We start from the raw sequence: 13,632 nt of genomic DNA on the forward strand, positions 1-13,632 counted from the left end.
TGGTTTTTAACGTAATTACATAAGTTATCATTTTTACCTAGGAAGGGAACAAATTATGAATTATTTTAAAATGGTATGGAATATATTTAGACAAAAGCCTGAAAATGACAATTACAATATTTGCGAAAACCAAATTGCTTTGCCTTTGATATGACTTAAATGGAGACGTTTTAAATTAGGTAAAGTCTCAATTTAGTAATAAAAAGCTTTTAAAGAAAAGGTGAACCCGCATTCACTCGCTCTCCCCACCTTGTCCAAAATGAAAATAAAAGGCTTAGGACCGTAAATAAGCATATTGAGAGGAGTGTTTGTATAGCCTGATAGGTACGGGCATCAACTTGTTGGCCATGGTCCCTAGATAAAAGCTGAGCTATGTTCCCCAATTTGCCCTGGATAAGAATTAAGGTTTTGAATGCCAAAGGCACATGCCGAGCTGGTGCAGATACAAGCAATGAAGCCACGTAAGTGTGATTGACAATTGTTGCATGACTCCCTCATTATTGATCAGCACAAACAGAAATCATGCTTTGGACAAACCACATGGTCAATCAAAACGCCATGATTACAACCGCTGACTTGTTTGTACATACGGTTCATAATCAGTCAATCAGTGCTGAATGGTTCAGCAGTTGTACTGGCATTTGAGAAACCAGTTTCCAGGCGTCAAAGTTAGATGGCTAAACAAGGAAAATGTTAAAACTCCCAGCCAACAAATGCCCATGGCAGACGAAAAGCAATCTTACAAGCGCTTCAGGACACTCCTTTCACAACACTAGATTCCCAGATATACGGGTACGCATGGCACGCAAACAAAAATCGGTAGTTGGATTTGAATCCTTTTGTAGGTCCCCATCACAAATATCATGGCCAATACTTCATCCAGCACAACCATGCTAGATGCCTTTCAAAAAAAAAAAAAAAAAAACCCAATGCGTGATCCTTTTAAATGAACAAAGCTTGAGAGATTTTGGTAGGACAAACAAAGCTTGATTTAAGTGCACAAGTTGATAGCACTCGGACAAAATTAGGTTTGATGAGTTTGCTGATGGGCCACAACTTAGCTGGCAGAGACATTTTTGCAAAGGTGACGACGCAACTGCTTTTCCAGGACAAAAGCTCGCAGTAGCATCTGAACAATAGGAACTAGACACAACAACAAACCCTGATTTCCACCATATGTTGGTTGCCCCTAACAATCCATTCCCAGTCGGATCCTTGAGTTAAGCATCACCAGACCGAGTGGCAAGATCATTGCCCCATCAAGGGTCAGAATTAGGGAGAACAACTGCCACTGGTTTTGGGCATTAAACAAAAATCAAAGCCAATTAACTACAATACCATTTCAAAAACTCACATACATTACATTCCTTTGCGTAACAATAACCCAATAACCAAAAATTAGACTGCATCAAATCATACCGGTAGGTTACAGCTTATAACTTTTATGATGATAATTACAAAGCAACACAAGTTTTTCACACCTAAAATCTAGCCTGTGCCCAGAATAATCGTACACAGCATACACTTTTGAATTGTTAGAACGAGTTGATTTCTTTCTTTGCCAGAGAAGAAGGAAAACATCTGGCTTGCAACCTCAGAGTAAGAAAAATCACACAAGAAATAATGCTGCAATAACTCACCAGTTGAGCCAGAATAGTGGAACCCTCATAGCTGTGTTGCTGTGCCTTCTGAGTGAAGACAGCAGATGAGTATTCCATTTTGAAACATAACACAAGTCGTATCCTTCTGATAATTTACTCACCATGGAACTTTGGAAGTCTCACCATTGAACAGCTAATCCAATTGGGAAAAGGAACTATTGGTCCATCAAAATTATACAAGGGCAGGTGCCTCAACAAAGCTGTGATCCCCGTCTCACTCTATTTAACCACCAGTCACGGTGATTCAAAACAACATTGACCCAGAAATGCAAAGAACGAGGAGAGAAATGCAAAGAAAAAACACTTACAAATTCCAACAACCAACAAAATTTAGAAGCCACTGCTGGAATAAGTGCTTCCAGATCTAACAGTTCCTGTGGGACCATTACTAGTTTTGCTAATGACCCCCTTTCCAAAATACTCAGCAATTACAGAAAACCCGTCCTTCGAGCTCTTAACTAGTTGGAAGAATCGATCTTGATCTTTTGAATTCTGTTCCAAGCTTCTCTTCATTTCCATTACAGATCTGTACTCAGGAGCACACTCAGGGCATTCCTTTTCATTATCACCAAGGCAACGTTGATGAAATGAGTGCATACACATGAAGTGGACAGCTGGGAGGTCAAGGGTAAAAGTGCAAGCAGTGCACTTGCTCAGCTGAAATATCCTGGCATTTGTCCTAAGGTCCTCAATTTCTTTTCTCATCGTCAATGTGTCTTCCTGTGCAATTCAGAGACTCCTTGAATTAAAATGAAAAATAAAGAACAGTGATTGAACATAGTTCTTGTACTTGCGATATGATTATCATGGAAAATTTCAAAGCATTAAAAAAAAAAAATCCATCTTTCTTCACGGCTTCAATCATTTTGGAAAGAAATGGACAAATTTTATGTTGTGTAAGTTAATGGGCTTCACAATGAAGAATGCATGGTATGCCACTAAATATGAATTCTTTACTGGTTTAATATATATGAATCATTTCCGCCAAAGAAACTAAATAACTGAATGATGCAAAGGGCAGCAAAGATTATCCATTGCAGCATTGCAGTTTTAAATTACAATTAATTTGTCTTCTTTTCGCTCACATGCTTAGAAAATATTGTTTTAATCTCTTCATGATACTTTAATATATATATATATATATATATATATATATATATATATTTTAAATGTGGTATGATATGGAATGTTTAATGGCCACACTCTCTAGATAAATAATTCCTGAAACTATTAACGGATCAATAACCACCTTCCACTGCAGGTAGGTGATTGAAAGAGAGGTAATAAACCTTGTAACATGAAAAATCATTGAAAGCAACTTGGTACACCAACCTGATACTTCTCTATAGCCCGTCTGTCCTCTTCAATCAGCTTTGATTCTTGTTCAAGTTTCCGAGCAATGTAATCTTTAATAACAGATAGTGTGAGGCATGGATTCCTTGAAAGTGTCTGAAGGACGATAATGGGAGGCAAGATGTCATCCCTTTCTATATAGGTCAATACTTCTTTCACTTCTTTAGAGCAATCTTCCCCAAGTTCCCCAAAATACTTTAGAAGATCTGCCCAAAGAGTGGGATCCCCTCCCTTACCAGAATCCCCTAGCCTTTTGCAACATGCAATCAATCCCTCGTGATCATGAGCTTGCATGTAACAAGCAATCACTTCCTTATAAAGCTTCATCTTCTCATAGAGATACAATAAGCCTTCTTTAAATGCGTTCATCTCACATAAGATGATAGCAAGATCAACATCATAAAGTGGATGTTCCAGGTCAGATGGCCATGCACTCTTAAGCAAGCGTAGCCCTCTCTCACGTCTTTCCAGAGTATCCTTTTCAAAATATGAATTCTTACCATCTACAGTTAACTTCCCATTATACACTGCCCTTGACATTGCAGGGGCTGCTGGTTTCGCTTTAAGATTAAAATCTATTCCATTGTTAGCTTGGGAAATTGAAGGGAAGTTCAAATCAATGGACAGGTACAACTCCAAGAGTGTGTTGTGAATCTCTACTTGAGCAGGAGAATCTTTTACCTTGTCAGCATATTTTTCAAGGAAATCCATCAGAGATTGTGGATGATGGATGAAAATGTTGAGGAAATCAACAGGAGATGGCAACATAGATAGGTAAGCACCATTTGAGGTTCCACTTTTAGCCAAATCTACATCCTCAGTACAAAGCCTCATGAGTATATCAATTGTCTCTCCTGGTTTGTGCTCGATGAGAATCTTCCCGTATTCCTTGACTGTCACCCCAGCTTGACTTGGTTCAAGGCTTGAAATATATTGCAATGCTTCATCATATCTGCCGAGGTCTTCAAGCAAAATCTTTAAGTACCATTCATGTCTCCCTGCCTTCTTTGCAACATACATGGCATGTTCATGGTAATTGGCTGCACGGCAGACCCTTATAGCAGTCTCCACATCGAATTTATGTTCCCCAGCACCATCCTCACTCTTAATGAACACATTCAGCTTTTCGACATCTTTCAATTTTGTATAGCAGTTTAACAGAAGGGTAGTGTGATCTTTAGAGGCAAGCCCCTTCTCATGTAAATTTTCTAAGTAATTTGTAAGGTTGTAGATTCTTTGTGCATCCAGAAATTTTTGTATTACATATGAAGGTTCAAGGTGACCAATGGTGAGGATGTACTGAGCCATAGCCTCATCATAGTCTTGTTTGCTATATAGATGATCGCCATACTTCCTCAATACTTCAGCAGTTGCAGTAGCATCAGCTTGCTGAGTTTGAACAAGGTTGATAGCTACAGTGTAAAGGTTTTTCTTGAAGAGCATATCTAACTTGCTTTCCATATCCTTCTCACCGATACACAAAGCTGATTTGTCAGTCATTATAAGTATTATATTACCCCATTCACAAAGCATGTGAGAAACTTCTTTAACCACTAGACTGTGTGCTATTAACCGGTTCTTGAGGTCATAAACATTAAAAGTATTCTTGCCATTTCTTTGATCTGCAATAACACATAATAAATATCCACGAAACCACCCTAAAAACTTCTTCTCTCCTTCAAAAGCCCAACACGGACCACGTCCATCTACTTCATAGAAATACACAGCCTCAGGTCGACCAATTATCAACTCCTAATCAGAAAACAACAAGGAAACACTTCTTTTTCTAAGATAACATATTATGGTTATTAAGGCACCATAAAAAAAAAAAAATAGGGCATGAAAAATGCATACCGAGCGGTCACTCATTGTGACACTATTGACATTGCATCCAATCTGATCTAAAATTTGCCGCCTAGGAGGTTGGTTCTGCATGCTGAACAAGCTCACTGAATTTGGAGTTACAGCAAACAATAGAAGGGCTTGACCATCCAATCTAAAACCTAGTCCTGTAATCAGTGAATTTCCTTTGTCAGATACACTATCAACCTGAAGCTTGAAACGGGTTATTCTTTCACGTGCAATATCTCCCTTGATGCAGTAAATGCAACCATTGTCTAACCCAATAGCTATAAGTAATATCGGCGGAGCTTCCTCTAAGACCAAAAATGATGTGATCTGCAAAGCACACGGACTCCCATTAAGAGTTTAAAAATAATATAAACTCTAGTCTAAGGTATTCCACGAGTTGATTTAGCTAAGGTTCAGTTTGGTCATTGCTTTTAGCCTTCACTACTCTTTGCTATTTACTACAGAGCCAAAAAAAAAAAAAAAGAAAAATACCTTAGCTTGAGGAAACTGATTGGTGAAAATACGCAAAATTCCAATACAATCAGGACTAGTGGTACTCGATCCTTCTGGCTGCATTTTATCAAGATCAAATACCTTCAGGCACATCCCTGATTGTTGCGGTGATATTTGCTCATCTTCTCCAATACTCACCAAGAAATTTCGTTGCTAATTTATCAAAAAATGGGGAAAAAATCAATCAATCAATTAAAGTTAATATAATATGAAGTTGAATTGCGAAGAAAATAATTTTTCTTTCATTTTTTTTTGCACCTTGAGCTGCTGGAGGAAGAGGACGGAAGAAGAGTGAGCTTGGAAGCCGAAATTGAGGTTGAGGCCGCGGTCCAGGAGGCTTACAGTGCCGTCGTCGCAGCCGATCACCAGCTTCCCTCTGCCGCTGGAGCAACACTCAATTTTTCCACCGATTTCCTCTGGGATTTTGCATTTCCCTCCTCCCAATTTTTCCTCGAAGAACTCGAACTTCCTCCACTGGTACATTCTCCCTTCTCGATCACGGATCGGCTTTCGGATCACTTTCCGAAAATTAAAACGCCAAAAACTTATTCTTTTTTCAAAAAAAAATTAATGATTAAGCTCTCCACTCTTAAATGTTTTGTTTTTTTGGTTGGAAAAGAAGGGCAAATGCGGACTCGTTTCTAACCTTTTCGGAAGATAAATCGGTTATTGCTATTGCCAGGACGGTTGTTTCCGAAGCTTAGAAGGAGAACGAGGTAAACAACGATTTGTCTAATCAGCAGAAAACCTGCTTTAGATCTTAAACGACGACGTCGTCAAGAAGACCAGTCATGGGCTCCATTTGTTTCGTTTTTTCCTAAATAATCCTTGAACTCCCTTGGTTCTAATTTGGGCCATCATTGGACCCATCAAGCTGTTCGGGCTTTAAGAACATAATAGTCCATAATCTGGATGAAATTTGAAGGGCTTCATTATCCAGAGTTTTCTAGATTCCGCCTAAAAACCTATCCAGAAAAGGTTTTAACATGTTTTTTTAACTATTTTTAATCTCCATTTTTTGCCCCTAAATATTTTAATCCCCGTCTGATTTTTTTTTTAAATTTTTATCAAAAAGCACGTTTACATGAAAAAACAAATAATATATTTGGACGACTTATGAATTCATTTTAATTAATATAAATTTTTATTTTCTTTGTTTTTGTTTTGTAACAACTCCTCAAAAAGTAAAAAAAAAAAGCAGCAAAAGAGAATCTAAATAAATAAATAATTCTATACTTGTTTTAGCTCTAAGTGTTTGTTTGGTCTGATTTTTTTTCAACTTATCTACTTTTTAAAAGTAAAAGTCAAATCAAATATAAATTTTGAAAAACTTTTAAAAAAAGGTAATTTTTTTTTTAAAAAAAAAATTTTGAAAAAAAAAAGCTTCAGAAAAAGTTCATGTGAAGAGCTTTTTCTTCTCTTTTTTTAAAAATGCAAGAGAATTTTTATTTTTATTTAAAAAATATCTTCATCAGTTAAAAATAATTACAATATTACCTTTAAAAAAAAAACCTTTACAATAATTTTAACAAAAATTATAACCTTATAAAAAAAAAACTTATAAAAAAAAAATTTTTCAAATAACTTTTACTTAATTTTAAAAAAAATTAATTTTTTATAAAAAATTTNGTACAACCATGGCCATTCTCTCCAGCAGAACAGCAATGGCCAATTGGGGAAGGGATAGTGCAGTCTTCCCCACACCACAATCATCGCTGGACAAAGTAAGGGAAGTTACATTAGTGGCTTCCGACCCTGGGCAATATTCAACTTTTGAGGGATTGGATTAGATCCATGTAGACAAGACAACTAATTATGCCTAATGCCGAGCATTGATTACCATGAATATATCTCAACATAAATTACATATTTTCCAAACCTCATGCGTAAAGAGGATATCCAAATTCATAAACTATTAATTAATTAATATATATATATATATATAAATTCTGAACAAGAACTAGGTTTGTTTCCAATACATAGAATTCAAAAATGTTCGAAGTGTACTTAGAGAAAACCTAGCCAATAAATAAATATAAATTTTATCAAAGGAAATTTGCAAAATCCCATAAAAAAACATGGATCATATTCAACCTTAATTATTGAATTTCTCATGCATATATGTTTTGGTCCGTTTTATAAGTACAAATTCTTATTTAATGGCTGCTTACATTCGTAAAAAAAAATAGTATAATAATTTAAAAAACCTTTTAAGTATTTAAAAAAATGTAAATAAATTTTTTATTTTTTTTATTGTATTCAATTAAAGGTTTATACATTTATTTTGAATTAAATAGACTTATATGACTAATAATTGACTAATTACAATTAGTTAAATCGTTAGTCAAAATATCATTTGTAAATTTTTATGTTATATGCATGGTGCTGACGTGAAGAATGAAAATGTGATTGTGTCATCATGTCACGTTAGCATGTCATGTCATTATTCACTATGACATATCAACATGTTATATTAATATCATATAATTATGTCATGTTATCATCTACTATGACTTGTCAGCACCATATAACCATGTTATTATATCATTAAAATGTCATGCAATCATCCACTATGACATCTCAACATTATATGATATAACATGGTAAGTGACATTTTGATTAAGAGTAATAAATAAATCGAATGTAATAAAAATAAAAAATTATTTAAATTTTTTAAATAATTTAAAAATTATTTTAGATATTCTACCAACATGCAAAGTTAAAATACTTAATCAACCGTACCAGACATTTTTGAAATCTCACGAGTTGGTTACGAACTTAACATGAAAACCACAAATACAAAATCAACCTAGTATGAAAAGCAACGTTGTCATGACATTTTCCAGGAAAACACGTAAACATTAAAGTTTTCTTTCAACGGTGACAAAAAAGAAGCTGGATTGTGGCAGCAAGCACACTACAAAATGGATTCCTCCTCATTCACCGCATTCAGTTTTGCTGACAATTAAATGCATGAAAATTGGGTACGTCCACCATTACTTAATTGCATGTCCTGATTTGAATCGTACGACAAACCCAAAGCATATCATCTGCACTGGGGGAGGGTCCTAATTAGGGAAACTTCACTGCCCAAAACCTCTACTTTTTAGATGTTGAATCTTTCATGTGAGTGTCGAGGGCGAGGCCGACCAAACTTAGGTACGAGCGAGAGAGAGAGAGAGAGAGACTGGGAGAGTGCCTTGAGCCCAGGGGATTTGTTCTTTAGTTTCTCAACATGTGGCCATAAGGATTGAAAGAGACATGACATGTTGCCTTCATGCAGCTGTTTCTTAGCTGCTATGTCTATTCTTTTTGACCTTTATTATAAAGCTTTTTTGTATTCTTATCCTCTAATTAAATCTTCATTAAGGATTATATATAATAAGTTAATCATTCTTTTTTCTTTCCTTCTTCATATTCTTTCTCAGTCTTCTTCTTTGGTTTGCATTTTCTGCTACAACTGAGGTATTCTTATTCCCATTAAAAGGGCCAGGCAAACTTAATTAGTTTAACAAGTTAATTGCCAACACAATCCTCCATAAATCATATTATAACAATCATTTCATTATAAAAAAAATTAACAAAATTTGCAACTTAAAAAATTATAGTAATACTTTTTCCCTTTTTTTTACTATATATATATATATATATATATATATGAGGAAAGTACAAGAGAAATTCAAAGCTTAAACTTTATCTCTTTTAAGAAAAGATAACAACAATGAGGCAAGTTTTGGATTTATTAGAAATTGTAATAGCATAAATTGCCTCTTACAAGAATTTTTACAATTCTAATATCTTTTAGCATTATGGAAATAAAATTTACATACACTCTATACATTAAATAAAAAATAAGAATTCTATATGGTTTATACTTTTTTTATTTACCTTTTATTTGTTTTTTACAAACACATAATAAATAAATAATAAAAATATCAATCGAATGGATATAAATTGTCAATTTATACATAAACTATTGGCTATTGTAAGACAAGTAACAGTTAAAAGAGATGTTATACGGACTATATATCCTACCTTATAATTAACTTGTTATATCATTACATTTGTTTCTAAAATACATTTATGTTTCCATGCATTTGAGGAAGGGTAAGAGAATTATAGACCATTTTAATTGCCATTTTCTCTTATTATTATCTCCTTATAAATTTGCTTCTTTTTTGGGCATTCTTTCATGCACTTACATGTCTCTGGGGAAGTAACACGTGCAGGTATCTGAGACTGAACCCTAACTTTCTAATCAAATCAATTAACTAAATAAATGTCGAACACCAGCCATGAGCCATCAAATGTCAGCATCATCGCTGATTATTGCAAGTTGGCATATCAATGGCTCTCGTTGGTTGTGGGTGATGGATAGGATCGGTCTAAGGATAACAACAAATTAAAGAAATACATCCCCCCTCCTCGTTGCCCTATAGTTGCCCTTTAGCCTTTAGGCTTTGCTGGTTAATTTGCAAGCTGCTGTGCACCACATATTTGTTAGGCAAAGGAAGAGATGATGAGAATGAACCATCAGTGCATGTGCAGCGGCTTAATTTCAAGCCTCATTTTTAACATTATTTTTTTTTATAAAAAACTTTATTTGAAGACATTATAAAAATATAAATACCAACGAAATTCATGTACCCATGATTCTTTTTTTTTTTCTCTCAAAAGTTTTACCTTGCAATATGTTGGTAGGTATCAAAATTTATAAACATCATCTCTTGTCCTTAACAGAAATCATTGGTTCTTTTTCTTTTTCTTTTAATTATATCATTTTTTATTATTATACATTTTAATGCCATCAGTAATACCAAGGCATACAATATTACCAGATTTTCAAATGTAAATTCATCAGATTATGGATGAACACAAGAGATACGTAATACTCCTTCTTGTGCCAAAAATGAAATATATAAACGAAAGTAAAACATAAAAAAAATTGAAAGAAAATTAGATGCATGGATGAATATTAAAACTCGTGGCTACTACTCATTGAATTGATGCTTTGAAGCAGCTGAGCAAACTTTCTATAAAAATCTCAATACAGATGATGGGTTGGTAGATTCTTTCCCTACTCAAACTGAATGGAAATTGAATGATGATGTTCAAATTGAAATAAGAAGCCCCATAATCTTGGAAAAGGTTAGGCAAGCTTTGCTAGACATGAAGCCACATAAGAGCCCAGGGCATGATGGCTTCCCGACGGTTTTCTTTCAAAAAAACTAGAATTGTGTTGGCCTTGCTTTATTCAAGTTTGTACAACAAGCCTATACAACATGCAAAATCCCTCGTAAAATCAATCACACGTTTTTAACTCTTATCCCTAAAATAGAGGGACTAAAAAAAATTACCCAATTTAGACCTAAAAGTTTGTGTACAATACCTCTCAAAGTTATTAGCAAAGTGCTTATTGCTCGACTTAGACCATTTTTAGATGGTTTGGTGGGGAATACTTAATGTAGCTTCCTCTCGGGGAGACAAACAACGGACAACATTATAGTCGTGCAAGAGGCAATTTACACCATGAGACAAATGAAAAGGCAAGAAGGAGTTATTGCTATAAAAATAGATTTAGAGAAGGCTTAGGACAGACTGAAATGGAATTTTATCCCAGAAGTCTTTGATGAAATTGGTCTACCTCATTCTTAGGTTAGTCTAATCATGACCATTGTCACCACACCAACATTCTCTGCTATCTGGAACTCCACTCAGACAGATTCTTTTCAACCAACAAGAGGAATTAGGCAAGGTGATCCATTATCCCCCTATTTATTTGTTCTTTGTTTGGAGAAACTCTCTCGTCTCATAAATGAGGCAATGCACAAAGGGTGTTGGAAGCCTCTATTGATAACAAGAAGAGGGCCACGCCTATCACATATGTGTTTTGCAAACAATTTAATGTTATTTGGGGAAGCTTCTTCCACTCAAGTAAGGATCATCATGGAAATACTCGATAAGTTTTGTAAGGCATCAGGACAGAAAGTAAGCTTAGCAAAATAAAAAATGCCAGTCTCTTCCAATATCTCGATTACAAAAGCTAAAGCTCTAAGTCAAATAGTTGGTATTCCTTTGACCAAAGATTTTGGGTAGTATTTAGGAGTCCTCATGAACCACCGTCGGATCACCAAGAGCTTTTATTCTGAGTTAATAAAAAAGGTGAAAAGAAGGCTAGAATGTTGGAGCAATAAGCATTTATCAATGGCAGGGCGTGTATTTTTTGTTAGATCTATGACTAGTACCATGCCTAACTCCCTAATGCAAACGATTTTATTGCCAGAGAATGTGCTGAAGAAGATTGATAAACTAAATAGAGATTTCATATGGGGTCATTTTGGTGGTGCAAGGAAGATCCATAGCCTTAGCTAGTCTCAACTCTGTGAGAATAAAGAAGAATGAGGTCTGCATCTTAAAGATTTAAGAAAAATTAATCTTGCTCTCTTAGCCAAGTTAGGTTGGCAAATATAGAGGAACAAAAACAGTTTATGAGTGGATGTTTTAAAACAAAAGTATTTGAGGCATCAAAACTTGATGTCTGCAATAACAAAGTCTACAGATTCCCAAGTGTGGAGAAGCATCTTAAAAGCCAAATTAATACTTTTCAGCGGGTTAGGGAGGAGAATAGGTAACGAACAAGACACCAAATTTTGGACAGAGACTTAGCTTCCCTATGGTCCATTAATTAAACATACAAGTGTAGAACTATTAGCAGTTGAAGTCGATTTACCGGTGGTGAGCTACTGTGATGAGTATGGGAGATGGAACATGGAACTGATCATGCAAATTCTTCCTCAAAAAATAAGCTTTATGATCTCAGCATTGATGATTGACCCATCAAGCGAGGACGAAGATGATTTTTTCTAGCTACATTCTAGTTCAAGTATGTTCACAGTTAAATCCGCCTATGATATGCAACTTGAAAATCGTTTTTCTCTCATGATACATTGGGATAAAGTTTGGAATTACATGCCCCAAATAAGGTGAGAATATTTATTTGGAAATTACTTCATGAGTCATTACCAACTGCTTCTTGGTTGACAAATAGAGGACTATTAATGTCATCTGTCTACTCATTTTGTGGGTCCTATGAAGAGAATTGAGTCCATGCTTTATGTGACTGTAGTAGAGTTAAATATATGTAGTTAGCTTTTAATCCAAGGCTGGCAAATAGTGAGTTTTTTTAACAGGGTTTACAAGATTGGATATTGACCGATATGCAGAACTTAACGTTATTTGATGATATTCCATGAGGGTCTATATTGACTCACTCACTCATTATGGTGTTTTTTGTTTTGGTGCAATTTAGCCATTTTTTATGACAAGCTTACCTGACCATATAATGGTAAGCAGATCATATGGTCCAAAGCCAAAGAAGCTTGGGACATTTTACATCGGGACCAACAAAAAATTAAACAGGAGGTTATGGTTAGCTGGGAAAAACATGTGGCACCATTTGTAAAGTTGAATATAGATGGTAGTGCTAAAGGGCAACCAGGATTAACAGCAGGGGGTGGCTTGATTCGAGATGCATCTGGTGTGTGGTTAACAGGTTTTAGGTGTCTCTGTTTCTTTAACAGTGGAACTATGGGCAATCTATTACGGATTACAAGTGTGTTGGTCAAAGGGTTACAAGAAAGTGCAAGTAGAAACAGACCCTTTACTGGTTTTATAGATAATAAAGAACCAAAACAATTAGTGTGCCTATTGAATGGTCACTTACCATGAAGATTTAAGTCTAAGTCTACAGATTTATGATTCTCCTCCTAAAAACATTTCTCTACTATTGTTAGCTAACACCTTAGGTGTGCAATGACCTAGGATGTTATTTTAAGTTTATTTACTAAGTTTTTTTTTTCGTATAAAAAAAATATTAGTATATAAATTACTTCTTGATAAATTTCTTTTGATTTAAGTCTTTGACCATATTCCTTATAAAATTGTAAAAAATTAATGGTTTTATTAACGTAATTAATTTCGTAAAACTCTAACATAAGTAGTGTAACAAGTAGAAATTTTTGACATTTCAGTGAATAAGTGATGTCATTTAACACCACTTGTCTCAATGTAGGTCTATCCCTACCCATAACATTTTACTTCAAGGGCAGGTAGAAGGTTTTGAATTTGTTTTTTGATACTAAGGTTTTGAAATTTTTAGGCCTCAAGTTTAGTTACAATTACAGTATGAGTAAATTGGATCCACTAGTTTGGTGTAACTTTTTAATGAATGTTTTTTATGATGGTGATTATTAAT

At 34.8% G+C, this 13,632-nt stretch overlaps 1 protein-coding gene across 1 annotated transcript; it reads right to left on the reverse strand.

The window, feature by feature from the left end:
• Positions 1,316–6,087, reverse strand: LOC18612448 (vacuolar protein-sorting-associated protein 11 homolog). Its single transcript, XM_018114028.1, has 5 exons — positions 5,637–6,087; positions 5,358–5,531; positions 4,869–5,192; positions 2,994–4,766; positions 1,316–2,381 (listed from the first exon to the last, which is right to left on the reverse strand). Exons 1-5 carry the CDS (start codon positions 5,859–5,861, stop codon positions 1,992–1,994), a joined length of 2,886 nt encoding a protein of 961 aa, XP_017969517.1. The 5' UTR covers positions 5,862–6,087; the 3' UTR covers positions 1,316–1,991.

Source organism: Theobroma cacao, chromosome 1 (genome assembly GCF_000208745.1).
Source record: "Theobroma cacao cultivar B97-61/B2 chromosome 1, Criollo_cocoa_genome_V2, whole genome shotgun sequence".
In the NCBI taxonomy this organism is placed as follows: Eukaryota; Viridiplantae; Streptophyta; class Magnoliopsida; order Malvales; family Malvaceae; genus Theobroma; species Theobroma cacao.

What these genes read in the sequence shown, in the direction of transcription:
- LOC18612448 (XM_018114028.1), bottom strand. Translation starts at nt 5,861, where the DNA reads ATGTACCAGTGGAGGAAGTTCGAGTTCTTCGAGGAAAAATTGGGAGGA. An exon ending in TCTTCCTCCAGCAGCTCAAG is followed by an intron (nt 5,532 to 5,636) that starts GTGCAAAAAAAA and finishes TTGATAAATTAG; the next exon opens with CAACGAAATTTCTTGGTGAG. An exon ending in GGGCTATAGAGAAGTATCAG is followed by an intron (nt 2,382 to 2,993) that starts GTTGGTGTACCA and finishes TGAATTGCACAG; the next exon opens with GAAGACACATTGACGATGAG.